A 27008-nucleotide genomic window follows, 5' to 3' on the forward strand; every position below is an offset into this window, starting at 1 on the left:
TTTCAGCTAGCATACACAGCATTCAGACAACTATAACTACGCACAAAGGAAAAAAGAAAAAAAAGGACCTTTGTTGGAACACCCTAATTTCTTGAAACATAAACACACCCGAGCACAGCACCACACAAAAGAAGATAAATCCTATAGGGATCTCATAAGAAATTCTTTGCGCCATCGCACGAACTGCACCTAGCAAAGAGTATTTAGAGTTAGAAGCCCATCCGGATATTATTACCCCGTAAACCCTGACTCTAGTAATAACTATAAACAGAATCACCCCGAAAACATAAAACACTTCAGCCGACTTATACGGGTATAAAAGCCATCCAAGTAAACTGATAGTTAATATTAGTGCAGGAGCCAAAATGAAGGGCCCTACGTTAGCACGTGTAGGCACAATAAACTCTTTACATAACAACTTACCTGCGTCACTAAAAGGCTGCAAGATCCCTATATAACTCACCTTGGATGGACCCTTTCGGATTATAATGATAGCCAAAATTTTACGTTCCAACAAAGTATAGAAGCCCACAGCGAGAAGCACCCCTACAAAAGGGATAACACCAACAACCACGCCTACTCAGTCCACCAGTGCAGCCTTAGTCGACCCCAAGGGAGTAAAAGAGTCCGCTGACACTTGACAAAGGCTTAATAGGATAGAGGCTCCAAAGAAAACAGCTACTCTCCTTAGAGTCTTAAATAGACACTCGACACTAACCATAATGAGACTGGGCTTAGCTTTGTAATTCACACACAAACAAGAGTATATCTTATAAGACGAGCTTAAATCGTATGCATTAGGTCTGCCAGCTTGTGCCATGAAAGCAAGTATATATACTTATGAATTGATCCTAAATCAAACGCATTAGCTCTGCCAGCTCTCACAAAGATAAGAGCCACTACTCACGGCGCCTTAGGGGCATGAGCCCTATATCCTAATATTAGACCACCTTATCACTAAAAGCTACTTGCCCATTGTACAAGTTCATTAAATTAAAAGTTTAACGCTTCTTAAAAGCTTTAGCTTATTTTTTATTTTAGTTAAGAGCTTCCAACCATATGACAAAATATTTCTCAGGAATAAACTCAATCACAATCGGTATAAATCTATGGTTAACCCCGCAAATTTCAGAACACTGCCCGTAAATAATTCTACACTGGGAAGCTTTTATAGGAAGCCGATTAATTCGACCTGGGATGGCATCTACTTTAATTAGTAACTTAGGGAGTGCAAACGAATGGAGCACATCAGACCTTCTTACAAAAGCAGTTATTTGCACATCTGCTGGAGCCACCATCCGGTTATCAACATCCAACAAACGATACCCTCCTTTTCTAAATGTCTCCTGCTGGTCTTCTATGTAAGAATCAATTGTATAACACGAAATTCTTTCAGCGCTTTCTCTAGAGCTTGGAGTGTCTAAATTGCGACAAAATTCGTAAGATCAGTACCATTGTTTCCCAATCGCCTTAAAATTTCACCGGGGCCGTTTTACTTCTTCTATATAATATAGGTTAATTATAGAAGGAAACCACAACCCTACTAACATCAACATTGGCACAATAGTCCATCAAAATTCTAATCGTTGACGGTTCAAGAAATGGCGATAAGAAAATTTAGTAAGAAGGATTACGCATCCTATATATATAACAAAGACCAACACAGCCACTGCTACTATCATCACAAAACCATGGTACCGGAACAGGTCTTTCCCTAGTTCCCCATGGACAATATCACCAAAATATCGACTCCCGTAAAAAGACATATTTATATTTTTCTACACTTATTAGCCCACTCACGTGCGCTACTTTCGCGATTTACTAATTTTAATAACTTGAAATAAGCTAAAAACTTAAACCATTTCAGGTCTACAGGACGACTCCTACAGAATTTAGGGTATTCAAGCAGCTTGTCCCACACCCACAAAGAAAGAGGGTTTAATAACAACCTAGAGAAATAAATGACTGAAAGACACTGCCCCAAAATGATATAAGGCTCCCGCACTGGGCGAGCACCAATCCATGTTAACCTAATAAACCTACCAACCAACACTCAAAACACTACTTGATTAAACGGGTAAAAACATAAACTTCGATACTTACCTCTGTGAAGACTAGGAATTAGGTATAATACTACAATCGACAAAAACATAACATATACCCCCCCCGCTTTATGAGGAATTGAACGAAGGATTGCATAAGCAAACATAAAATACCACTCAGGCTGAACATGGATTGGCGTTTTTATAGGATTAGCAGGCCAATAGTTTAAATGATTCCCTAACAGCTCAGGATCCACACACACTAAATATATAAAAAAGAACCTAAAGCAAACATAACCAAAAAGATCTTTAATAGTATAGAAGGGGTGGAAGGGCACACACATAGTACCTCTTTCAATACCCAAAGGGTTATTACTCCCTTTCTCATGTAAAAAAAACAGGTGTAAAAAAACAACCGCCACTATCACAAACGGTAAGAGAAAGTGTAAAGTATAAAACCGCTTTAGAGTTGCATTACACACGGTCCAACCCCCTCATACATAGCGGAGCATACTCTCTCCTACTACGGGGATCACTCTAAGTATATTAGTAATAACAGTAGCCCCCCAATATGACATTTGCCCCCAAGGCAAAGTGTAACCGAGGAAAGCCTCCGCCATAGTTAACAAAAACAAATGCACCCCAAAATACCACACTGTCTTATCTAAATAAGACCCATAATACAGCCCACGAGCAATGTGCGCATAAATACAGATAAAAAACATAGAGGACCCATTTGCATGAATATTACGCAACATTCATCCTTTTTCCACATTACGCATAATATGTACTACAGAATCGAATGCCATGTCTTCATGAGCAGTATAATGAGTTGACAATAAAAGACCCCTTAGAAGTTGGATAATTAGGCACAAGCCTAGTATAGAGCCAAACCTTCACCAAGCGTTTAAGTTTACAGGACAAGGCAAATCATAGAACCTGTCATTCTTAATCTTCACCAACTTATTAGTACTTCGTCACGGACCAACCCTCTTAGGCGTGTTAATATTATTCACAGTATTGTTACCAACCATCTCATAAGAAAGGCCTACACCTTGTTTATGAGTTTACAGCTCACCACCTCTTCCTCGGCCACCTCATGAATTTTTGTTATATATACAGGCACAAACCCCCCGCACACCGCATTTTTTTATGAGTACACATAAGCTTGGACCCCCCTTTTTACACCTCTGAAGACACCCAAAGTGTTAAGTGTCCAACTTTGTTTTTGCTCCATTTTTACTTTATTTTTAATTAGACTTAAAGCGACCAACAACTTACGCTTCAAAAATTTTTTTATTTTTAAGATACACGCCTCGTTTTCGAACCGAAAACCACATGAGCAACCAGAGCTGGGGTAAATGAGGAAATAAACGTCTCAAATCCCCATTATCCTACAGCTTACAATTAGCTATAGAGCCCAAGTAACTTAGAATTTAAGGGTCAAATTCACCACTTTCTCTGCCAATAATTAGGTTGAATCTCATGTGGTCCTGAAGAATGCTTACTCCCCGCAAAGGCTTTGTAGCCTTTCAAGCATACACTAAAACCAAGTTAATTAGGTGTAAGGAGACCCGTATTGACCAGTTTTTAAATAGACCATAACAGCCTAACAATAAACGAATTAACTGTAATTTTGCTTATCTTATGGATTATTTTAATAAATTATAACTATTAATACACCAATAAACTTTAACTATGAGCATTAATAACTACTGACCCCGTCTTTACTAACATCAGGAACACTGTCTTCTTCACTTACAACCACATTTCTCTGCTCGACTGGCTGACAGACATTAGCTGGGACTTCAGGCTCCACAACAGCTATTTGTTCTTCTAAAGGAACATAGCCACCCTCAGCATGGGGGCCCCCTTCCTCCTGATTATCAGGAACAACTTCAGCGACACCATTCACAACAGCATCTCCAACAGCTGAAATAGTTTCAGGTAATGGGAGCACCCTAACAGTGTCACCCCCTCCGCCCTGACATAAGTCCCCTCCTCCAACGTCTATTCTAAACACTCAGTTTTTATATGAAAAAAACCATCTCACACACCCCTTAACAGTAAGCCTTTTTTTGCAGCAAACCCCTGCCTAAGCCACTCTCATACAGCCTCTCTAGTGCCCAACACATTCAACAATCTATCACTAAGCAACACACTCATTTACATAAAAAGAACCCTTTTTATAAGTTAATCAGCCTATTATACAATATTATTTATGTCATTACAGATCCGTCACAAAGTATTGCTTTAGCTAAAAACTCGCTCGCTTAAAAGAGACCTTAAAGCTATGCATAAGCTTTTGGGTTAACAAACCCAAAAACTCAATTAAAATAAAGCTTCGCCAGGGTCTTGTTGCTCTTCTTTACACACAGGCCTCTTCGCTTTACCCTTATGCAAGAAGTACTAAAATTTATTTGCCCCACTTTACTTCAAGTAAGCTTTTTATGAGGCAATCGTGTGCATTTCTTTAGAAGATAAATTCTAAAAAACCTCAGTGAGATGAGCTAAAACTAATTAACTCCTCTTAAATTGTTTTATAAGAAAAGCTTTAACTTTTCTTTAGGAATCAAAGTCCTACGTACTATAAATACTTCTTTATAACACCTCAGAGCAATAAACTATTTGAGCTTAGCTTCATCAAAGCAACTGGGCCATCCCCCCACGTACAACTAAGCTAGGAAGAATTTGTAGCTCTCAGTTATATTAACATTAGCAACTAAACACAACTTAAGAGACAGGCTATCTGGCTTGAGAATAAGAATCTTATACCCTAAGCAAATTACTGGGATTTTCAATTAACAGCTCAACATTCTAGCTTAATTTATTCACCCAGCGTACACTAATTTCATTAAAATTTTTGCCCAGAAGGCAAATATAGTAATTATTGCTATGTAACCATCCTATAACCAGCACATTTAACAGCCTAACGCCACGTTTATTTACATAAAAAGGCCCTATACAATATTGTCTATAGCACTCAGATCTGTGACAGAACATTGCTTTGCTTAAAAACCTTTTATACGAAACTAACTCACTTAAAAGGGACCTCAGGACCAGACATAAACTTCATCACTTGTAGTCTTTGTAAGTTTATAACCCACCTAACCCCCTTTTAGGCGTGTTAATATTACATACTATTGTTAACACTTACTTTTTAAGACGCTCACAACCTTGTTTACAAGCTCACGCTTCTACGTTTCACAATTTTATTTAGCTTCATTTTGTTGCTGCACACCACATTTTTGTCACCTCTATTTAACCTGCTTTCCTATTTCCTCCCCTCCAGATCAGCCCCCCCAGGCATTAGTGTGTCATTTTGATTTTATTTTATTTTTGATTTACTTTTTTGCTTAGACTTTAAGTGACCCATGAATTACGCTTTGGGAACTTTCATATGACTTGATTTCTATTTATTTTTTGATTTTAAGATACAGATAGTCTAGTTTTCAAACCCCAAAAAATCACATGAGCAACCAAAATTAGGGCAAACGAAAAAAATTAACACCTTAGATCCATTTCTCCTGCAGTTTACAATTAACCACAGGAAGCAAATAGCTTTAGAATTTAGGTTTAAGTTTGTTTTTTTCTACCACTAATTAGGTTAAGTCTCACATGACTCTGAAAAATGCTTACTCACTGTAAAGGGTTCAAAACCTTATCTACAACAGGTTGTAAAGCATAATCTAAAACAAGTTTGGACAGGTATGGGCATTCGCAACTAGATTTTCAATAAAATACACAATGTCAAGTAAAATTAAGTTTTACTTTGACTTATAAGTTATCTTAACTAAGGGCTTTTTACATGCATCAGCAACAGGGTTTCCGTGTAAAAGGACAGGAGAACAGGCCTTGCGGTCACTGTACCGGCCGGTAACAGGAAATGCGGTACACTATAAAACCTCATTCTTAAGGGTTTCCACAGTGTTTGGTTTTTTTTTGTCTGTTACTAGCACAAATCCATTACACACCGCCTTTTTAGAACCCTTGTTTTATTCTTTAGGTGGGTGATTGCTGCTTTTTGGCTGCATTAATAGACTGTTTTATTTTTTACCTAATTTGCAACCCGTTTTAACCCTATTTTTTAATAAAATAGCAATACTAATTTTAACAAGAACCAACGACACGCCCTACCGCCACTAATTGGCCTTCAGCTTCATAAAAGGCAACCCTTTTTATAAACTAATCAGTTTATTGCGTAGCATTATTTAAGCAATGACAGAGCCAGGGCAAAGCGTTGCTTTAGCGAAAAAGTCCTTTCGTACAAAATTAGCTCATTTTTAAAAGAGGATAGAAACTGAACTAGCTCACGCCGTTCTGAACTCAGCTCATGTTAGATTTTAAAGGGCGAACAGACCCACCATTAGAAGCTTCTACGCCTCTAGGATATCTAAAGCCAACATCGAGGTCGCAATCTTCCCCTCCAATACCATCTTTCGGGAGAAATTGCGCTGTTATCCCTAGAGTAGCTAGCCACACATATAAAGTTAGGAAATACGAGTTAGATTTATATAATAGTGAAAGACTTATTTTCACTGATCTCCCATCAAAATCGTATAAGAGCCAAAAACTCCAATTAAGATAAAGCTTCATAGGGTCTTGTCGTCCTTCTTTTACATAAAGGCCTCTTCACCTTAAAGTTAGTTTAAATTAAATTTTCAGACACAGCACCTTCTTCGTTAACCCTTTCATACCATCCTTCAATTGAAAGGCAAATTATCGCGCTACCTTAGGACGCTCACGTTAACGCCGCCGTTTACAACAAACATTACTCTAGTTGCACTGGGCAGGGACTACCTTTTACTTACATCAAAAGGAAATGTTTTTGTTAAACAGTCGAGAAGTTTAGTTTGCCGAATTCGTTTAAAAACTTTTATTTAGCCTTTAGTTTTTTAAGGTAAAACAAAATAGTAATACCAAATAAATAATATTTTTACTCGTTTTTATCATAGTCACTGGTCCTACAACCATAGGCTTATTTTAAAGTAAATGAATAACCCAATTAATCTTTTTTCCCCATCTGGTTTTAGTTAAAATACACTAATATCTAATAGCCAGTTTAAAGCCTATAGAAACCCAATTTTTTTTTAACATCAATTTTAGTATTTTTCAGCTTAACCCAAAAAATTTTACCCCTTAAATAGTTAAGGAAAATGCTTACACATCTTTTTAAGCCAACCAGATATCTAAAAGCGCGAATAGTATCTAGCCGCTATTCTTTAGTTTAATTAAATCTCTGCCACGATTTCTTAACTCAAAAAAATAACTCTCTTTTATTCGGGAAAATTAAATTCTTAAACTTGTCTTGAAAAACCCTTATGCAAAAGGTACTAAAATTTATTTATACTATTTTAATTCAAGTGCACTTTTCACAAAACAATTATGCACGTCTCTTTAAAAAAGATAAATTATAAAAAGCCTCAGTAAGAGGAATCTAGAACTGACAATTCTAAGTTATATATTAACTACTTTTAACTTATTTATGAAGAAGAAGATTAACTTTTTCTTTAGGAATCAAAGCCCTACTTACTACAATTTTTCTTTATAACGCTTCGAAGTTCTAAGTGCCAAAAAACTACTTTTGAACTTTGCTTCATCAAAGCAACTGGATCATCCCCCACGTGGCACTAAGCTTAGGCCTAACTAGACTATGGAGAATTTGCAGTTCTCAGTTATATTAACATTAACTACTAAGCACAACTTAAGAGAAATACTATCTGACTTAAGAATGAAAATCTTATGTTTTCCCTAAACTACTTAAGCAAGCCAAAGCAAATTACTGCGATTTTGAATTAACAGCTCAACGTTTTAGCTTAAACTATTTGGCCAGCATACACTAATTTCATTAGAACTTTTGCTTGGAAGGCAAATATAATATTATTTACTATATATGCATATTATAGCCTAGCAGCAACTTCCGTTACTGCTACCTTGTTACGACTTTTCACAGGTTTCCCCGCGAGCGACGGGCGATTAGTACTCATCTGATTGTATTCAGGGTAATTTTATTTTTAACCCTTACTTACAAGTCCTTCTTCAAAGGCAAGTTTTCTTATCTTATTTGTCTACTTAGTTGAGCTACCTTTTAGTAGCTCAATCTTTGAATTATTGCTTAAGTTACATCTGTATCCCAGATTAACCTTGTCATAAGCTGCATGTCAATCTGAATTATTTTTGAAGTTGTGCTACATGGGCATATAGCCAATTCTAGTAGCTGCACCTAACTAAAAGTAACTTACCTTACCGAACTCAGCAAGTAAAATAAGAGTTAGCTTCAGTAATAACCAAAAATTTTACCCGGACACTCACCATATTAGAGTAAACAACCATACACACGCACTAATAAGACAAGGCTCAAATGTAGGTGGGTTATCCTTTAACACCCAGGATCCCCTGTTTTCTATCTCAGACACCGCCTATTTATTTCTCTTTGACAACCAAATGTTTAGTTAAGAGGAACTTTTGTTTTAAACTATGGATAACAGGGTATCTAATCCTGGTTTCACTTCATAGATTCGTTAGAAGCTCACTAAAACTTTAGGAATATAACCACAAAAAACCGTTAACATTACACTGCACCTATAGTTTTTTTATAGTTTTATAACACAACATTGACTCTAACCAATCCGCTTAAATTTATATTCGAACTGAATCTAACCGCGGCTGCTGGCATTCATCAATTGACCCCGAATTTGTCAAAAAGCTGGGTTAAAGTTTCCTTTATTAACCAATTTTCCCCACTGATGTTGAACTTGCACTTAATTTGTTCAAGCCCGCATTTAGAATCATGAGAAGCATTTTGCCCATAAATTTAGGGCCATAATCAAACCCTCCTACAGATTTGACACAAGGTACTAAAGTATCCATCTTCCTCATTTTCAATGAGACGCTTTAATTAAGCTACTGTATCTTCTATTTTAGGTTTATTTTACTCTTCGTAAAGGCACCATGGTTTTTATGCACAAATACGACACCACTAATATTACAAACAGTAACACACCAGCTATTAGGATATATAACCTTAACCCGCTTCTTTCAGCCATGAAACTTAGAAACAAAGACCCGCTAATTTCTCTGTACTCGTAATTCATAAGACCCATAAGGACCGCTCTGGCACAACACCTTCTGACGAGAACCATAAACTCTAGATTAAAACGATACACTTCATTGGGGTAGATCCTTAAAACATACAAGAACAGGACTATTACACCCCTAACGTAAGTTAGGAACAATAAGAACCCTAACAACCTTCTAACCTCCAGTGCAACCTCCACACATGCAATTATAGACCCCCTCAATAGCACTAGCCCTAAAGAAATAGGTTGCTTGGCAATTAAGACAATCGAAAACACAGCCATCAAAATTACACATATGACTATAACTCTCATTATATAAACATAATTAAGCTTACGCCCCCCGCTACCACCAGCCCTCATACTACCAGCTGGTAGGTAAAATAATTTTTCTGAACAATTTCATTCAAACAGCTGAGTTGACCTAGTCCCTTATGGGCACCTTGAGGGCCCAATAGCTCTAGTCAACCTTGATCCAGACTTTGAGCTACCATCCTGGACCCCTTAAAGAAGGCCATTTTTCTGGGGTGGGAGGTTAGCCTCTCTATGAGCCACATTCTCAAAAAGAATCTTAATAGTTTGGCTGACGACCAAGGCTTAGACCCTAATTTTCTAAGCACTCCTCATCACAAAATTAACCCTACAAAGGGAATAAGAAATACTCTGACTCTCTCATATTTCTCAAGAACTACTACAAACCCAAACCTCTCTATTTTCCTCCCTAATACCCCTCCTAAGATAATAGCCCCAATATACAGGCTAAGAAAAGGAGTTTGTATATTTAAGTGCTCATTAATCCGCAAACTTCTGCTATTAACGTAATTAGACCCAAGTATTACTCTAAATACAATCCGTGCCCTATAAAAAGAAGTGAAGATTAAACCTGTTAGCTCTAATAAATAGCACCCATAAGTTATTCTTCTGTCTATCATTCTTAGCTCAATTATTAGGTCTTTAGAGAAAAACCCTCTTATAAACGGGGCCCCTCTCAAGGACACAATTGCAACCGTTATTGCACCCATTCTTACCGGTAATCCTTGCCACAAGCTTCTTAACCCCCGGATATCTTGGATTCTTTGGTTTCTATGAATAACACCCCCTGCGCCTAGAAACAACAAAGCTTTAAATACCGCATGGGTTACTAAATGAAAAAAAGCTACAGACGGAAGAAGGATTGAAATCGAGAATATTATTAACCTTAACTGCCTCAAAGTCGAGAGTGCGATTACCTTTTTTAGGTCAAACGCAAACACAGCCCTTGACCCCGCTAATATTAGAGTAAATAGTCTTAAGACTATAAGTATTTGAGTCACAAAGGGATTAGCTCTGATAATATAAAAAGAGCGAAGAATCAAATAAACCCCAGCTGTCACCAATGTCGAAGAATGCACCAAAGAGGAGACCGGTGTGGGTGCCGCCATGGCAGCAGGTAGCCATGCGCAAAACGGCATTTGTGCGCTTTTAGTTATACCTGCAAGAACTACCACAAACCCTAAATTAACCCATGTCTGCACTGGGTGGTATATATAAATTAACCACCCCCCTTCTCTTAAAAAAATAGAAACTCTAAAAAGTACAAAAACATCCCCAATTCGATTAGTCAAAGCTGTCAACATAGCCGCAGATAACCTCTTATTGTTCTGGTAATAAGCCACTAATAGGAATGAGGTGAGCCCTAGCCCGTCTCAACCAATTAAAAGTATTACTAAATTAGGAACTAAGATTATAAACACTATAGACAGCACAAACAACCATACTAATCCCATAAACCGCTTGTAGTATGGCTCTCCAGCTATATACCACTTGCAGTAGGTTGCTACACTTCCTCTAATTACCAAAACCGTCCCAACAAAGACTATTCTTACGCTATCTAGTAGAACTCTGAAGCTAAATGAGAGACAATTACTCTCTCAAACAGTAACTTCCAATAAATAAGCTTTTCCAAAGGTCCTCCCTCTAAGAATAAATAAGTATCCAATCAGAATCAGTAAAAGTAACCCTAAGTTACTTTTTAATTGTATGATACTATTTTTACGAGCCATCTCTTAGTAACCTTGACATCAAATCGTCTCCGCATAGTCGCATCACCATAACCAGAAGGGCCAAGCAAATTCTGGCTTCGCAAACAGCTAAACATAGAATTAGTAAAATTAACCAAAACTGATTTATTAGAAACACATGGGTTACAAACAATAAGCCTAGTCTTATTATTTCAAGCCCTACAAATAAACACAAAAGGTGTTTGTTTATACGGAAGATTACAAAACAGCCTATACTTATTAAGAAAACTCCTAGGAATTTTATTCAAATCATAGCTTTAAAACACATAGTTTTCTACGACTTACAAGGCCGTCGCTTCAGCAAAGCTTTTAAAACTACCTACCTTCTATGATCCTCCGTATAGAGACACAATAAGACACAAAAAATATAACACTGAATACACGCGATTGCAACTTCAGCGGCTCCAAAAACACCTCCGCCCATTATTAACCCTTTAATACCCCCAACTCCTGTAAGCAGCCTTCTGCTATTTAACCAGCTAACTACTAACTCTCTCCTGCATATAGTTAGAATTACTTTACCAGCTCCCAGATTTAGTGTCAGACGTAAAACTAATGTTAAAGGGCGAAGTATGCCACTAATTAGCTCAACCACTACTATAAAAGGCACAAGGATTAACGGGCAACCTGTTGGAACGAGACTCATCAACCCCTGCTCAAATCTGCATAAAAGACTAGATAAAACTAAACAAGTTCAAATAGACAAAGCAAAGGAGAACCCGAACACAAACTGCCCTCTTACAGGGAAAAAGAATGGAAAGTTTCCAGACAGATTTAGTATCAGAATTATCATGAACAGACCCCTTATTACTAGAGGAAACCCAGATAGCTTTAGTCCCTTTCCGTTCAATCGAATCATCGAATAAGTAAAGGATAGCACCAAACTCCGAAAAGAGCTCGTACTTCTACCCTTAGTGTACACGTCTCTAAATAGCACGGTTATTGGCACTATAGAAGACAGCAACCATAACGGCATAGACAACCAAATTAAGTTATAGCTGTGAGCATCAAATCTAGAAAAAACATCTATTAACATGACTTTAAATTATTGATTACGCGATTTCTTATAAATATAAGTGATACACGTGTTATAAGGGTTAGTTCACACAAATGGCAATTGGCTATAAACATGCTTCCTTCCTGGATAAAGGTCTCGGGTACCTGCTCAGTCTATTTCACCACATAAACCCCCACTAAATACAACCCCTCGCTGGCTTACTAGAGCCTCTCATAGAAGGAACTTAAAATATATTAGAGACCCAAAAGACACAGCGGACCCATAAGAAGACACCCAATGTCAGTGAGCATAAATATCAGCGTAGTCTATATACCGTCGAGGCATTCCTCTTAGGCCTAAGAAATGCTGAGGAAAGAAGGTAGTATTTACCCCAAAAAATATTGCTATAAAATGGGCTTTCCTCCATTTCTTATTAAAGCATACTCCAACAAAATTTGGCAACCAATGGTTAAGACCACAGAACACCCCAAACACCGCCCCTATTCTTAGCACATAATGGAAATGAGCCACCACATAATATGTGTCGTGTAGAGACACATCCATAGAAGCCCTAGACAGTAAGACCCCTGTTAGCCCTCCCACGGTGAATAAAAACAGAAACCCAGTACTTCAGTAGGCGGCAGGCTTTATTTTGAATTTTCTTCCTGCTATAGTTGCCAGTCATCTGAATACTTTCACCCCTGTTGGAACAGCGATTACTATAGTTGCGGTAGAAAAATAGCCTCGAGTATCAACATTAAGACCTACGGTAAACATGTGGTGAGCCCACACCATACACCCTAACCCTCCAATTCCGATTATTGCGTATACTATCCCAATTAGACCAAAAACCGCTTCTTTTCCAGAGCAATGCATAATTACTTTTGATATCACACCAAAGGCAGGTAGAATAAGAATATACACTTCCGGATGCCCAAAAAATCAAAACAAATGTTGGAACAAAACGGGGTCCCCCCCTCCTGCGGGATCGAAAAAAGTTGTGTTAAAGTTTCGGTCAAACAAGATTATTGTGATGCCCCCTCCTAGAACCGGAATTGAAATAATTAAAAGAACTGCAGTAACTCTAATCCTTAAAACATAAAGCTCCGCTCGTTCTCCTTTCATTTCTAACACTGGCATATTTTTATTGGTCCTAGCAAAGTTAATAGCCCCCACTAGAGAGCTGAGCCCAGCTAGATGTAGTGACACAATAAGAACATCCATCCTAGGGCCCCTATGATAGGGGTACACAGATAAAGGGGGGTAAATAGTTCATCCAGCACCAACTCCTTTATCCGTTCTAAAGGACAGTATTAGTAAATATAGTGCATTAGGAGATAGTCAATAACTTAAGTTGTTTATTCGCGGGTAAATTATATCTTTACCTCCTACTAGCAGAGGAATCAACCAATTACCGAAAGCTCCAATTAAGATAGGTATCACAGCAAAAAAAATTATTATTAAGGCATGCGTTGTAACCACCACATTATAGAATCAATCTCTTTTTAAGAACACTGCTCCAGGATGCCCCAGTTGCATTCGGATCATTAACCTCAACCTTGCTCCAAACAACCCTCCTCAGACTCCGCTATACAGATAAAGGGTTCCAATATCTTTGTGATTTGTTGATCACAGCCATCGACGTCACCAGGACTCCACTTCTCCATAACCCCCTACTTCTTCCTTTTTTAGTATTTTTATCATTTTATTTATCCTTACTTAGAAGCCAATCATCTAGCCTTATTAGCCCTTAGAGCCGCACTAGATTTTAGCCTCTTAATATTTTTTTCCCTATACGCTATAGTAAGATATGCCTTTTCAAACCTTCTATTAGATCCTTGAGAACTTTCATTGGTCCCATACTTCCTTAAGAAGCACTCTCGACGTGAAAACCACAGGTACACACAATACACTTCCAACAGCAAAAGTAAGCCTCTTACAATCACCTCTCATCAAAATTCGTTTCGCATAAATGCCACTTCTAGTATTAACCTACTCATTCCAAAGACCCCTCACGATATTCGTGGTAGAGACCCCCAAACAAGATAAGAAGGAAACCCCTTGAGGACAAAATCCCTAACACTCTCTTACCGTAAAAGAACATGTAGGCAAAAGGTATTAACAGCACTACCTCTACATCAAACACGACGAACAAAACTGCTACTAGAAAGAATCGGATAGAAAAGGGCCTCCGAGCTCTTCCAATAGGCTCAAATCCACACTCATATGGACTGCACTTTTCTCGGTCTAGACCCCGCTTTTCCCTTAGTAGCATAAATAACCCCGTAAACAAAAAAGACACAATGCAGACAAACGCAACTCTTAACCCCATAACCATTCTTCTAGAAAACTTATGGAAGTGTCTTTAGCTCCCAAAGCCAATATTTTATTTTAAACTATATCTAGCTAAAAAAGGGTTGACACCACTAATAGCCCCACAACCTATCGTTCTTAAATTAAACTACTTTTTTATAAGGAAAAATGGTACAAGCCATTTATAACAAAGTTAGCAGCCCTATTATGTTAATTAACTTCCTCACTTAAGAATGAAAACCTAGGCTTAATAATTAGATGCAAACCAATCCTTTTTTTTAAAGTACCATTCTACAAAAAGGAGGTAACAACTACCTATAGTTATGTTTGAAACAAAATATTTTATTTTAAATTACCTTTTTATCATACTTTTGTGGTTTTACCCACTCTTTTTGAGCCGAAATCAAAACGCCCCTGGCCTAAAAGCAGTTTCTAAATAAATCTCACCAAGATCAATGCCCCCCCTGCTAGGTTAGCCCCGATCACTATCCTCCACATAATCTTGAATTCTGCTTTGTTTTTGTCTACTAACCTTTTTATTACTATCCTATAAAAAAAGTCAATGTAGAATTTTAGCCTGATTACTGAACCTATAATACAAGCCACGATTACAGCCCTTCCTCTCATTAGAAACACCAATACTTTCGCTAGAAAGCCAAGGAAAGGAGGCATCCCCATCAGTATCAGTAACCCTATACCCCTCGCGGCTCTACTAATCTGACCGCCCATTCTTGTTTTGTTTATTATTGAGCACCCATAAAAAAACAGCCCTACCGACAGCGAGTAAACTGCAAAATACCCTACAAAGACTACTCTTGACCATGTGAGCCCTAACAGCATTCATGATGTATGCACAAACGACGAGTACGCGCTTATTACTCGTACTGAATTCTGGTTAAGGCCCCCTACTGCCCCAATTCCAGCTATCAATACAATTACTACTCACAACCCCTTAGAGGGTATAATTATTGATAAAAAGACAAGGGGGGCGACTTTTTGCCAAGTTAATATTAACCCTCTTGCTAACCATCTGCTGTTCTTAATAATTGAAGGGACCCACGAATGTAGCGGGAAAACGCCAGATTTTAACACTGTACCCGCCCCCCTTATCACCAGCCCTCTCACTACGTGCTGCTCTATCAAGGTTACAAAACCCACTAGTATCAGAATTGACCCCGTTCTTTGTACCACAAGAATATTTTACACAGGGCTCAGGACTATAGTGACCATCAGGGTTTATAATTACAAGAAATCCATACAGATTTAGCTCTAAACCGAGTCACACCCCTACTATCTCTTCTCTTCTAACCCTAAGAATTGTCCCGATCAATATTACCCCTAATCTCACTAATTTTATAGGTCTTACCACAAAGCTTACCATTTCAAGTAAAGGTTACTTATAACACTTGAAAATCATAGGTCTTCTGTCCTTAATTAGACTACTTTACTCAGACTAGTAAGCGCTTGGAATCGCTTTGGTACTTGATTTCAAATCAAAACTGTTTAACTAGTCTGTATGACTCCTATTTTTAACCTTTTAAATGGTCAGGAATCTTATATCAGGACGGAGCATGCTCTTCTTGAATGTACGCATACCACGAAGGCTTTGCGTCTGGGTACTTAAACGTATAGACGTCCCCGTCTCATATTTTGAACCACCACATGTATAACCATCCTCCAAACCACACATATACTAAACATCATAATGCTACCCATACCACATCTACGAAGTGTCAGTACCAAATGCAAGCCTCAAAACCAAAGTGCCGTTGACTGGAAAACTCCCCACGCCATAGTCGGACTAACCTCACCATTAGTCAAAGAGTCCCCACAACTACGTGCATTCCATGAAACCCAGTTAGTAAATAAAACACTCTTCCATACACCCTATCTGCAATAGTGTATGAGTTTCAGTAGTATTCTCGAAGTTGCACTAGGAAGAACACAGTCCCACATAAAATTGTTACCACTAGGCCAATAAATGGCCCAACATCATAATCCTTCAAACGCATTCTCTTATGGGCTTGAGTTACGAATAACCCCCTCCTAATTAAAAGACCTGTCTCGAACAGCCTTGTCGACGACGGGTTTGGCGTGCGGATCCCTGGAGGGGGTCATCGCATCCCTAGTTCACACGAGGGTCTTAAGGCATTATGGAAGAAAGTCCAAAAAAAAGAAAAGAAGAACATTACTTCAGACAGAATAAAAAGGGCAACTCCATCACGAAATCTCTTGATTACGAAGCGAGTATGAAACCCAATATCTCCCTCACGAATTAAGTCTCGCCATCATCTAAAAGTTCTCAATAGTATACACCCCAACCTCATTCCTATTAATAGAAATCTGGGAGTTCGATGCAGTCACAAAATTAACCCTACCGCTATTCCGTTTGCCGAGATAGCCACAAAAAAGGGCCACGGACTTGGACCTGGTACATAGTAACGAGAATAAGGATTACGATTCATTGTTTAGGGTATAAACATAAACATAAAGTTCAGCGGTATCCAATGAGCCGCCAGAACAAAAACATCACAAACTCTTCTCAAGTTTAAGGACTCCCTGTGTGACACCCCCTTCCCGTGACAACAACTTCCATATAGGTATAGTCTAAAACATGCCCTAATAAAGCTTATCAGACCCAGGATAAGCAGGAACACTCCACTTATTCACCCTCCCACGCCGAAAACGAGGATTTCCCCAAATAAGTTTAGACTAGGAGGGGCTGCTATGTTGCTTGATCTTAACAGGAAACACATTAAGACTAGACTTGGGCAGACTAACAAGCCCCCTTTATTTATTACTAGCAGACGCGAGTGCCTCATCTTATAGATAGCATTCACATACCTGAACAAACCTGATGAACACAACCCATGCCCGATCATAATAATAATGGCCCCCACTACCCCTAATACCGTGTTGCTAAGCACTCCTAATAGCACAAGCCTCATATGCGCTACAGAGGAATATGCTACCAAACATTTTAGGTCCACTTGCCGTACACACGCTAATCCTGCGTAGACACCTCCTGCCAAGTTCACCACTAGTAGCAGCACAAAAAAAACGCTTCTAAGCCTTATTTGTATAACTATTATAAATCGAAGCAGCCCGTACCCTCCTAATTTTAGTACCACCCCGGCCAATAGCATCGAACCGGCTACTGGGGCCTCTACGTGAGCCTTAGGTAGTCACAGGTGAAATGGATATATTGGTAGCTTGATAAGAAACCCTAGAATGTATAGCCATCACAATCTCATTCCCCTTTTTTTTACTAGCCTTACCACAGAACTTATCCTCCTCCTCAACCCTCTAATATAGAGTTCTCTTACCCCCCATAAGAAAAAAAGAGATCCGAACACCGTATAGATTACTATATACCCCCCTGCCTGTAAACGCTCTGGCTGATAGCCTCAGCCTACAATTAATAACAACAGAGGGGCTAGCACACTTTCAAAAAAAAAAAAAAAAAGAAAGAACCTCCTCACCCTGAATCTTATCACTAAAATTAGGCTGATTCTGATAATTATTAAATTAAATCTTGCTTTCCGGTGGATCTTAACCCTCCTTAGGTAGGAAAGAATTGCTACAAATAGAGTTAGTGTAACCATTAACCCTATTACAAAGTCTGTGGTGTACAACCCGTTCAACTCTACCCCCCCTATCGCGACTCTTGTGGCGCCCATACTTAGAATAGTTAGAACGCTTAACCCAATGACACTCATATTTAGGTTTTTTATAATAATCAATGCAATAAGTCTAATTGCCAACCTTTTAACCATAAGTAAGACAGACTTTATCTGACACATTCAGTGTAAATGAATTATACTAGTTTATATTATCTTACATACACCCTAACTAGAACTACTACACACACACTAGCCATAAGTATGACACATAGAAGAACAGTCCAACACAAACTCATTAACTTATCATAACGTAAACGAGGTAAAGAAGCACGAATAACCACAAAGAAGACCGCAAAAGCCATCATAAAGACCCCGATCAACGCTTCATTTCCCCCGAAAAATATCGCCGCCCTTATAACCCTTCTGAGAAGAATACTAGAGTACTCCGCAATAAATATAACTGCAAACCCCCCTCCGCTGTACTCCACGTTGTATCCTGACACTAATTCCGACTCTCCTTCCACAAAATCAAATGGCGCCCGATTAGTTTCAGCTAGCATACACAGCATTCAGACAACTATAACTACGCACAAAGGAAAAAAGAAAAAAAAGGACCTTTGTTGGAACACCCTAATTTCTTGAAACATAAACACACCCGAGCACAGCACCACACAAAAGAAGATAAATCCTATAGGGATCTCATAAGAAATTCTTTGCGCCATCGCACGAACTGCACCTAGCAAAGAGTATTTAGAGTTAGAAGCCCATCCGGATATTATTACCCCGTAAACCCTGACTCTAGTAATAACTATAAACAGAATCACCCCGAAAACATAAAACACTTCAGCCGACTTATACGGGTATAAAAGCCATCCAAGTAAACTGATAGTTAATATTAGTGCAGGAGCCAAAATGAAGGGCCCTACGTTAGCACGTGTAGGCACAATAAACTCTTTACATAACAACTTACCTGCGTCACTAAAAGGCTGCAAGATCCCTATATAACTCACCTTGGATGGACCCTTTCGGATTATAATGATAGCCAAAATTTTACGTTCCAACAAAGTATAGAAGCCCACAGCGAGAAGCACCCCTACAAAAGGGATAACACCAACAACCACGCCTACTCAGTCCACCAGTGCAGCCTTAGTCGACCCCAAGGGAGTAAAAGAGTCCGCTGACACTTGACAAAGGCTTAATAGGATAGAGGCTCCAAAGAAAACAGCTACTCTCCTTAGAGTCTTAAATAGACACTCGACACTAACCATAATGAGACTGGGCTTAGCTTTGTAATTCACACACAAACAAGAGTATATCTTATAAGACGAGCTTAAATCGTATGCATTAGGTCTGCCAGCTTGTGCCATGAAAGCAAGTATATATACTTATGAATTGATCCTAAATCAAACGCATTAGCTCTGCCAGCTCTCACAAAGATAAGAGCCACTACTCACGGCGCCTTAGGGGCATGAGCCCTATATCCTAATATTAGACCACCTTATCACTAAAAGCTACTTGCCCATTGTACAAGTTCATTAAATTAAAAGTTTAACGCTTCTTAAAAGCTTTAGCTTATTTTTTATTTTAGTTAAGAGCTTCCAACCATATGACAAAATATTTCTCAGGAATAAACTCAATCACAATCGGTATAAATCTATGGTTAACCCCGCAAATTTCAGAACACTGCCCGTAAATAATTCTACACTGGGAAGCTTTTATAGGAAGCCGATTAATTCGACCTGGGATGGCATCTACTTTAATTAGTAACTTAGGGAGTGCAAACGAATGGAGCACATCAGACCTTCTTACAAAAGCAGTTATTTGCACATCTGCTGGAGCCACCATCCGGTTATCAACATCCAACAAACGATACCCTCCTTTTCTAAATGTCTCCTGCTGGTCTTCTATGTAAGAATCAATTGTATAACACGAAATTCTTTCAGCGCTTTCTCTAGAGCTTGGAGTGTCTAAATTGCGACAAAATTCGTAAGATCAGTACCATTGTTTCCCAATCGCCTTAAAATTTCACCGGGGCCGTTTTACTTCTTCTATATAATATAGGTTAATTATAGAAGGAAACCACAACCCTACTAACATCAACATTGGCACAATAGTCCATCAAAATTCTAATCGTTGACGGTTCAAGAAATGGCGATAAGAAAATTTAGTAAGAAGGATTACGCATCCTATATATATAACAAAGACCAACACAGCCACTGCTACTATCATCACAAAACCATGGTACCGGAACAGGTCTTTCCCTAGTTCCCCATGGACAATATCACCAAAATATCGACTCCCGTAAAAAGACATATTTATATTTTTCTACACTTATTAGCCCACTCACGTGCGCTACTTTCGCGATTTACTAATTTTAATAACTTGAAATAAGCTAAAAACTTAAACCATTTCAGGTCTACAGGACGACTCCTACAGAATTTAGGGTATTCAAGCAGCTTGTCCCACACCCACAAAGAAAGAGGGTTTAATAACAACCTAGAGAAATAAATGACTGAAAGACACTGCCCCAAAATGATATAAGGCTCCCGCACTGGGCGAGCACCAATCCATGTTAACCTAATAAACCTACCAACCAACACTCAAAACACTACTTGATTAAACGGGTAAAAACATAAACTTCGATACTTACCTCTGTGAAGACTAGGAATTAGGTATAATACTACAATCGACAAAAACATAACATATACCCCCCCCGCTTTATGAGGAATTGAACGAAGGATTGCATAAGCAAACATAAAATACCACTCAGGCTGAACATGGATTGGCGTTTTTATAGGATTAGCAGGCCAATAGTTTAAATGATTCCCTAACAGCTCAGGATCCACACACACTAAATATATAAAAAAGAACCTAAAGCAAACATAACCAAAAAGATCTTTAATAGTATAGAAGGGGTGGAAGGGCACACACATAGTACCTCTTTCAATACCCAAAGGGTTATTACTCCCTTTCTCATGTAAAAAAAACAGGTGTAAAAAAACAACCGCCACTATCACAAACGGTAAGAGAAAGTGTAAAGTATAAAACCGCTTTAGAGTTGCATTACACACGGTCCAACCCCCTCATACATAGCGGAGCATACTCTCTCCTACTACGGGGATCACTCTAAGTATATTAGTAATAACAGTAGCCCCCCAATATGACATTTGCCCCCAAGGCAAAGTGTAACCGAGGAAAGCCTCCGCCATAGTTAACAAAAACAAATGCACCCCAAAATACCACACTGTCTTATCTAAATAAGACCCATAATACAGCCCACGAGCAATGTGCGCATAAATACAGATAAAAAACATAGAGGACCCATTTGCATGAATATTACGCAACATTCATCCTTTTTCCACATTACGCATAATATGTACTACAGAATCGAATGCCATGTCTTCATGAGCAGTATAATGAGTTGACAATAAAAGACCCCTTAGAAGTTGGATAATTAGGCACAAGCCTAGTATAGAGCCAAACCTTCACCAAGCGTTTAAGTTTACAGGACAAGGCAAATCATAGAACCTGTCATTCATAATCTTCACCAACTTATTAGTACTTCGTCACGGACCAACCCTCTTAGGCGTGTTAATATTATTCACAGTATTGTTACCAACCATCTCATAAGAAAGGCCTACACCTTGTTTATGAGTTTACAGCTCACCACCTCTTCCTCGGCCACCTCATGAATTTTTGTTATATATACAGGCACAAACCCCCCGCACACCGCATTTTTTTATGAGTACACATAAGCTTGGACCCCCCTTTTTACACCTCTGAAGACACCCAAAGTGTTAAGTGTCCAACTTTGTTTTTGCTCCATTTTTACTTTATTTTTAATTAGACTTAAAGCGACCAACAACTTACGCTTCAAAATTTTTTTATTTTTAAGATACACGCCTCGTTTTCGAACCGAAAACCACATGAGCAACCAGAGCTGGGGTAAATGAGGAAATAAACGTCTCAAATCCCCATTATCCTACAGCTTACAATTAGCTATAGAGCCCAAGTAACTTAGAATTTAAGGGTCAAATTCACCACTTTCTCTGCCAATAATTAGGTTGAATCTCATGTGGTCCTGAAGAATGCTTACTCCCCGCAAAGGCTTTGTAGCCTTTCAAGCATACACTAAAACCAAGTTAATTAGGTGTAAGGAGACCCGTATTGACCAGTTTTTAAATAGACCATAACAGCCTAACAATAAACGAATTAACTGTAATTTTGCTTATCTTATGGATTATTTTAATAAATTATAACTATTAATACACCAATAAACTTTAACTATGAGCATTAATAACTACTGACCCCGTCTTTACTAACATCAGGAACACTGTCTTCTTCACTTACAACCACATTTCTCTGCTCGACTGGCTGACAGACATTAGCTGGGACTTCAGGCTCCACAACAGCTATTTGTTCTTCTAAAGGAACATAGCCACCCTCAGCATGGGGGCCCCCTTCCTCCTGATTATCAGGAACAACTTCAGCGACACCATTCACAACAGCATCTCCAACAGCTGAAATAGTTTCAGGTAATGGGAGCACCCTAACAGTGTCACCCCCCTCCGCCCTGACATAAGTCCCCTCCTCCAACGTCTATTCTAAACACTCAGTTTTTATATGAAAAAAAACCATCTCACACACCCCTTAACAGTAAGCCTTTTTTTGCAGCAAACCCCTGCCTAAGCCACTCTCATACAGCCTCTCTAGTGCCCAACACATTCAACAATCTATCACTAAGCAACACACTCATTTACATAAAAAGAACCCTTTTTATAAGTTAATCAGCCTATTATACAATATTATTTATGTCATTACAGATCCGTCACAAAGTATTGCTTTAGCTAAAAACTCGCTCGCTTAAAAGAGACCTTAAAGCTATGCATAAGCTTTTGGGTTAACAAACCCAAAAACTTCAATTAAAATAAAGCTTCGCAGGGTCTTGTTGCTCTTCTTTTACACACAGGCCTCTTCGCTTTACCCTTATGCAAGAAGTACTAAAATTTATTTGCCCCACTTTACTTCAAGTAAGCTTTTTATGAGGCAATCGTGTGCATTTCTTTAGAAAGATAAATTCTAAAAAACCTCAGTGAGATGAGCCTAAAACTAATTAACTCCTCTTAAATTGTTTATAAAGAAAAGCTTTAACTTTTTCTTTAGGAATCAAAGTCCTACGTACTATAATACTTCTTTATAACACCTCAGAGCAATAAACTACTTTTGAGCTTAGCTTCATCAAAGCAACTGGGCCATCCCCCCACGTACAACTAAGCTAGGAAGAATTTGTAGCTCTCAGTTATATTAACATTAGCAACTAAACACAACTTAAGAGACAGGCTATCTGGCTTGAGAATAAGAATCTTATACCCTAAGCAAATTACTGGGATTTTCAATTAACAGCTCAACATTCTAGCTTAATTTATTCACCCAGCGTACACTAATTTCATTAAAATTTTTGCCCAGAAGGCAAATATAGTAATTATTGCTATGTAACCATCCTATAACCAGCACATTTAACAGCCTAACGCCACGTTTATTTACATAAAAAGGCCCTATACAATATTGTCTATAGCACTCAGATCTGTGACAGAACATTGCTTTGCTTAAAAACCTTTTATACGAAACTAACTCACTTAAAAGGGACCTCAGGACCAGACATAAACTTCATCACTTGTAGTCTTTGTAAGTTTATAACCCACCTAACCCCCTTTTAGGCGTGTTAATATTACATACTATTGTTAACACTTACTTTTTAAGACGCTCACAACCTTGTTTACAAGCTCACGCTTCTACGTTTCACAATTTTATTTAGCTTCATTTTGTTGCTGCACACCACATTTTTGTCACCTCTATTTAACCTGCTTTCCTATTTCCTCCCCTCCAGATCAGCCCCCCCAGGCATTAGTGTGTCATTTTGATTTTATTTTATTTTTGATTTACTTTTTTGCTTAGACTTTAAGTGACCCATGAATTACGCTTTGGGAACTTTCATATGACTTGATTTCTATTTATTTTTTGATTTTAAGATACAGATAGTCTAGTTTTCAAACCCCAAAAAATCACATGAGCAACCAAAATTAGGGCAAACGAAAAAATTAACACCTTAGATCCATTTCTCCTGCAGTTTACAATTAACCACAGGAAGCAAATAGCTTTAGAATTTAGGTTTAAGTTTGTTTTTTTCTACCACTAATTAGGTTAAGTCTCACATGACTCTGAAAAATGCTTACTCACTGTAAAGGGTTCAAAACCTTATCTACAACAGGTTGTAAAGCATAATCTAAAACAAGTTTGGACAGGTATGGGCATTCGCAACTAGATTTTCAATAAAATACACAATGTCAAGTAAAATTAAGTTTTACTTTGACTTATAAGTTATCTTAACTAAGGGCTTTTTACATGCATCAGCAACAGGGTTTCCGTGTAAAAGGACAGGAGAACAGGCCTTGCGGTCACTGTACCGGCCGGTAACAGGAAATGCGGTACACTATAAAACCTCATTCTTAAGGGTTTCCACAGTGTTTGGTTTTTTTTTTGTCTGTTACTAGCACAAATCCATTACACACCGCCTTTTTAGAACCCTTGTTTTATTCTTTAGGTGGGTGATTGCTGCTTTTTGGCTGCATTAATAGACTGTTTTATTTTTTACCTAATTTGCAACCCGTTTTAACCCTATTTTTTAATAAAATAGCAATACTAATTTTAACAAGAACCAACGACACGCCCTACCGCCACTAATTGGCCTTCAGCTTCATAAAAGGCAACCCTTTTTATAAACTAATCAGTTTATTGCGTAGCATTATTTAAGCAATGACAGAGCCAGGGCAAAGCGTTGCTTTAGCGAAAAAGTCCTTTCGTACAAAATTAGCTCATTTTTAAAAGAGGATAGAAACTGAACTAGCTCACGCCGTTCTGAACTCAGCTCATGTTAGATTTTAAAGGGCGAACAGACCCACCATTAGAAGCTTCTACGCCTCTAGGATATCTAAAGCCAACATCGAGGTCGCAATCTTCCCCTCCAATACCATCTTTCGGGAGAAATTGCGCTGTTATCCCTAGAGTAGCTAGCCACACATATAAAGTTAGGAAATACGAGTTAGATTTATATAATAGTGAAAGACTTATTTTCACTGATCTCCCATCAAAATCGTATAAGAGCCAAAAACTCCAATTAAGATAAAGCTTCATAGGGTCTTGTCGTCCTTCTTTTACATAAAGGCCTCTTCACCTTAAAGTTAGTTTAAATTAAATTTTCAGACACAGCACCTTCTTCGTTAACCCTTTCATACCATCCTTCAATTGAAAGGCAAATTATCGCGCTACCTTAGGACGCTCACGTTAACGCCGCCGTTTACAACAAACATTACTCTAGTTGCACTGGGGCAGGGACTACCTTTTACTTACATCAAAAGGAAATGTTTTTGTTAAACAGTCGAGAAGTTTAGTTTGCCGAATTCGTTTAAAAACTTTTATTTAGCCTTTAGTTTTTTAAGGTAAAACAAAATAGTAATACCAAATAAATAATATTTTTACTCGTTTTTATCATAGTCACTGGTCCTACAACCATAGGCTTATTTTAAAGTAAATGAATAACCCAATTAATCTTTTTTCCCCATCTGGTTTTAGTTAAAATACACTAATATCTAATAGCCAGTTTAAAGCCTATAGAAACCCAATTTTTTTTTAACATCAATTTTAGTATTTTTCAGCTTAACCCAAAAAATTTTACCCCTTAAATAGTTAAGGAAAATGCTTACACATCTTTTTAAGCCAACCAGATATCTAAAAGCGCGAATAGTATCTAGCCGCTATTCTTTAGTTTAATTAAATCTCTGCCACGATTTCTTAACTCAAAAAAATAACTCTCTTTTATTCGGGAAAATTAAATTCTTAAACTTGTCTTGAAAAACCCTTATGCAAAAGGTACTAAAATTTATTTATACTATTTTAATTCAAGTGCACTTTTCACAAAACAATTATGCACGTCTCTTTAAAAAGATAAATTATAAAAAGCCTCAGTAAGAGGAATCTAGAACTGACAATTCTAAGTTATATATTAACTACTTTTAACTTATTTATGAAGAAGAAGATTAACTTTTTCTTTAGGAATCAAAGCCCTACTTACTACAATTTTTCTTTATAACGCTTCGAAGTTCTAAGTGCCAAAAAAACTACTTTTGAACTTTGCTTCATCAAAGCAACTGGATCATCCCCCACGTGGCACTAAGCTTAGGCCTAACTAGACTATGGAGAATTTGCAGTTCTCAGTTATATTAACATTAACTACTAAGCACAACTTAAGAGAAATACTATCTGACTTAAGAATGAAAATCTTATGTTTTCCCTAAACTACTTAAGCAAGCCAAAGCAAATTACTGCGATTTTGAATTAACAGCTCAACGTTTTAGCTTAAACTATTTGGCCAGCATACACTAATTTCATTAGAACTTTTGCTTGGAAGGCAAATATAATATTATTTACTATATATGCATATTATAGCCTAGCAGCAACTTCCGTTACTGCTACCTTGTTACGACTTTTCACAGGTTTCCCCGCGAGCGACGGGCGATTAGTACTCATCTGATTGTATTCAGGGTAATTTTATTTTTAACCCTTACTTACAAGTCCTTCTTCAAAGGCAAGTTTTCTTATCTTATTTGTCTACTTAGTTGAGCTACCTTTTAGTAGCTCAATCTTTGAATTATTGCTTAAGTTACATCTGTATCCCAGATTAACCTTGTCATAAGCTGCATGTCAATCTGAATTATTTTTGAAGTTGTGCTACATGGGCATATAGCCAATTCTAGTAGCTGCACCTAACTAAAAGTAACTTACCTTACCGAACTCAGCAAGTAAAATAAGAGTTAGCTTCAGTAATAACCAAAAATTTTACC

The 27008-nt window shown here is 38.0% G+C and overlaps 2 protein-coding genes and 1 pseudogene across 2 annotated transcripts; all 3 read right to left on the minus strand.

Moving 5' to 3' along the window:
- Nucleotides 1-1037: 1037 nt before the first annotated feature.
- On the minus strand, nt 1038-1766 carry LOC134703825 (cytochrome c oxidase subunit 2-like). Its single transcript, XM_063563519.1, is given in 1 exon segment — nt 1038-1766. A coding segment is annotated over 1 exon segment (729 nt).
- A 2-nt stretch (nt 1767-1768) lies between these two features.
- Nucleotides 1769-3076, minus strand: LOC134703827 (cytochrome b-like; annotated as a pseudogene).
- A 17350-nt stretch (nt 3077-20426) lies between these two features.
- On the minus strand, nt 20427-21734 carry LOC134703824 (cytochrome b-like). The gene is given in 1 exon segment (XM_063563518.1): nt 20427-21734. A coding segment is annotated over 1 exon segment (1308 nt).
- Nucleotides 21735-27008: the final 5274 nt, after the last annotated feature.

Source organism: Mytilus trossulus, unplaced genomic scaffold, assembly GCF_036588685.1.
Source record: "Mytilus trossulus isolate FHL-02 unplaced genomic scaffold, PNRI_Mtr1.1.1.hap1 h1tg001195l__unscaffolded, whole genome shotgun sequence".
Taxonomy (NCBI): domain Eukaryota; kingdom Metazoa; phylum Mollusca; class Bivalvia; order Mytilida; family Mytilidae; genus Mytilus; species Mytilus trossulus.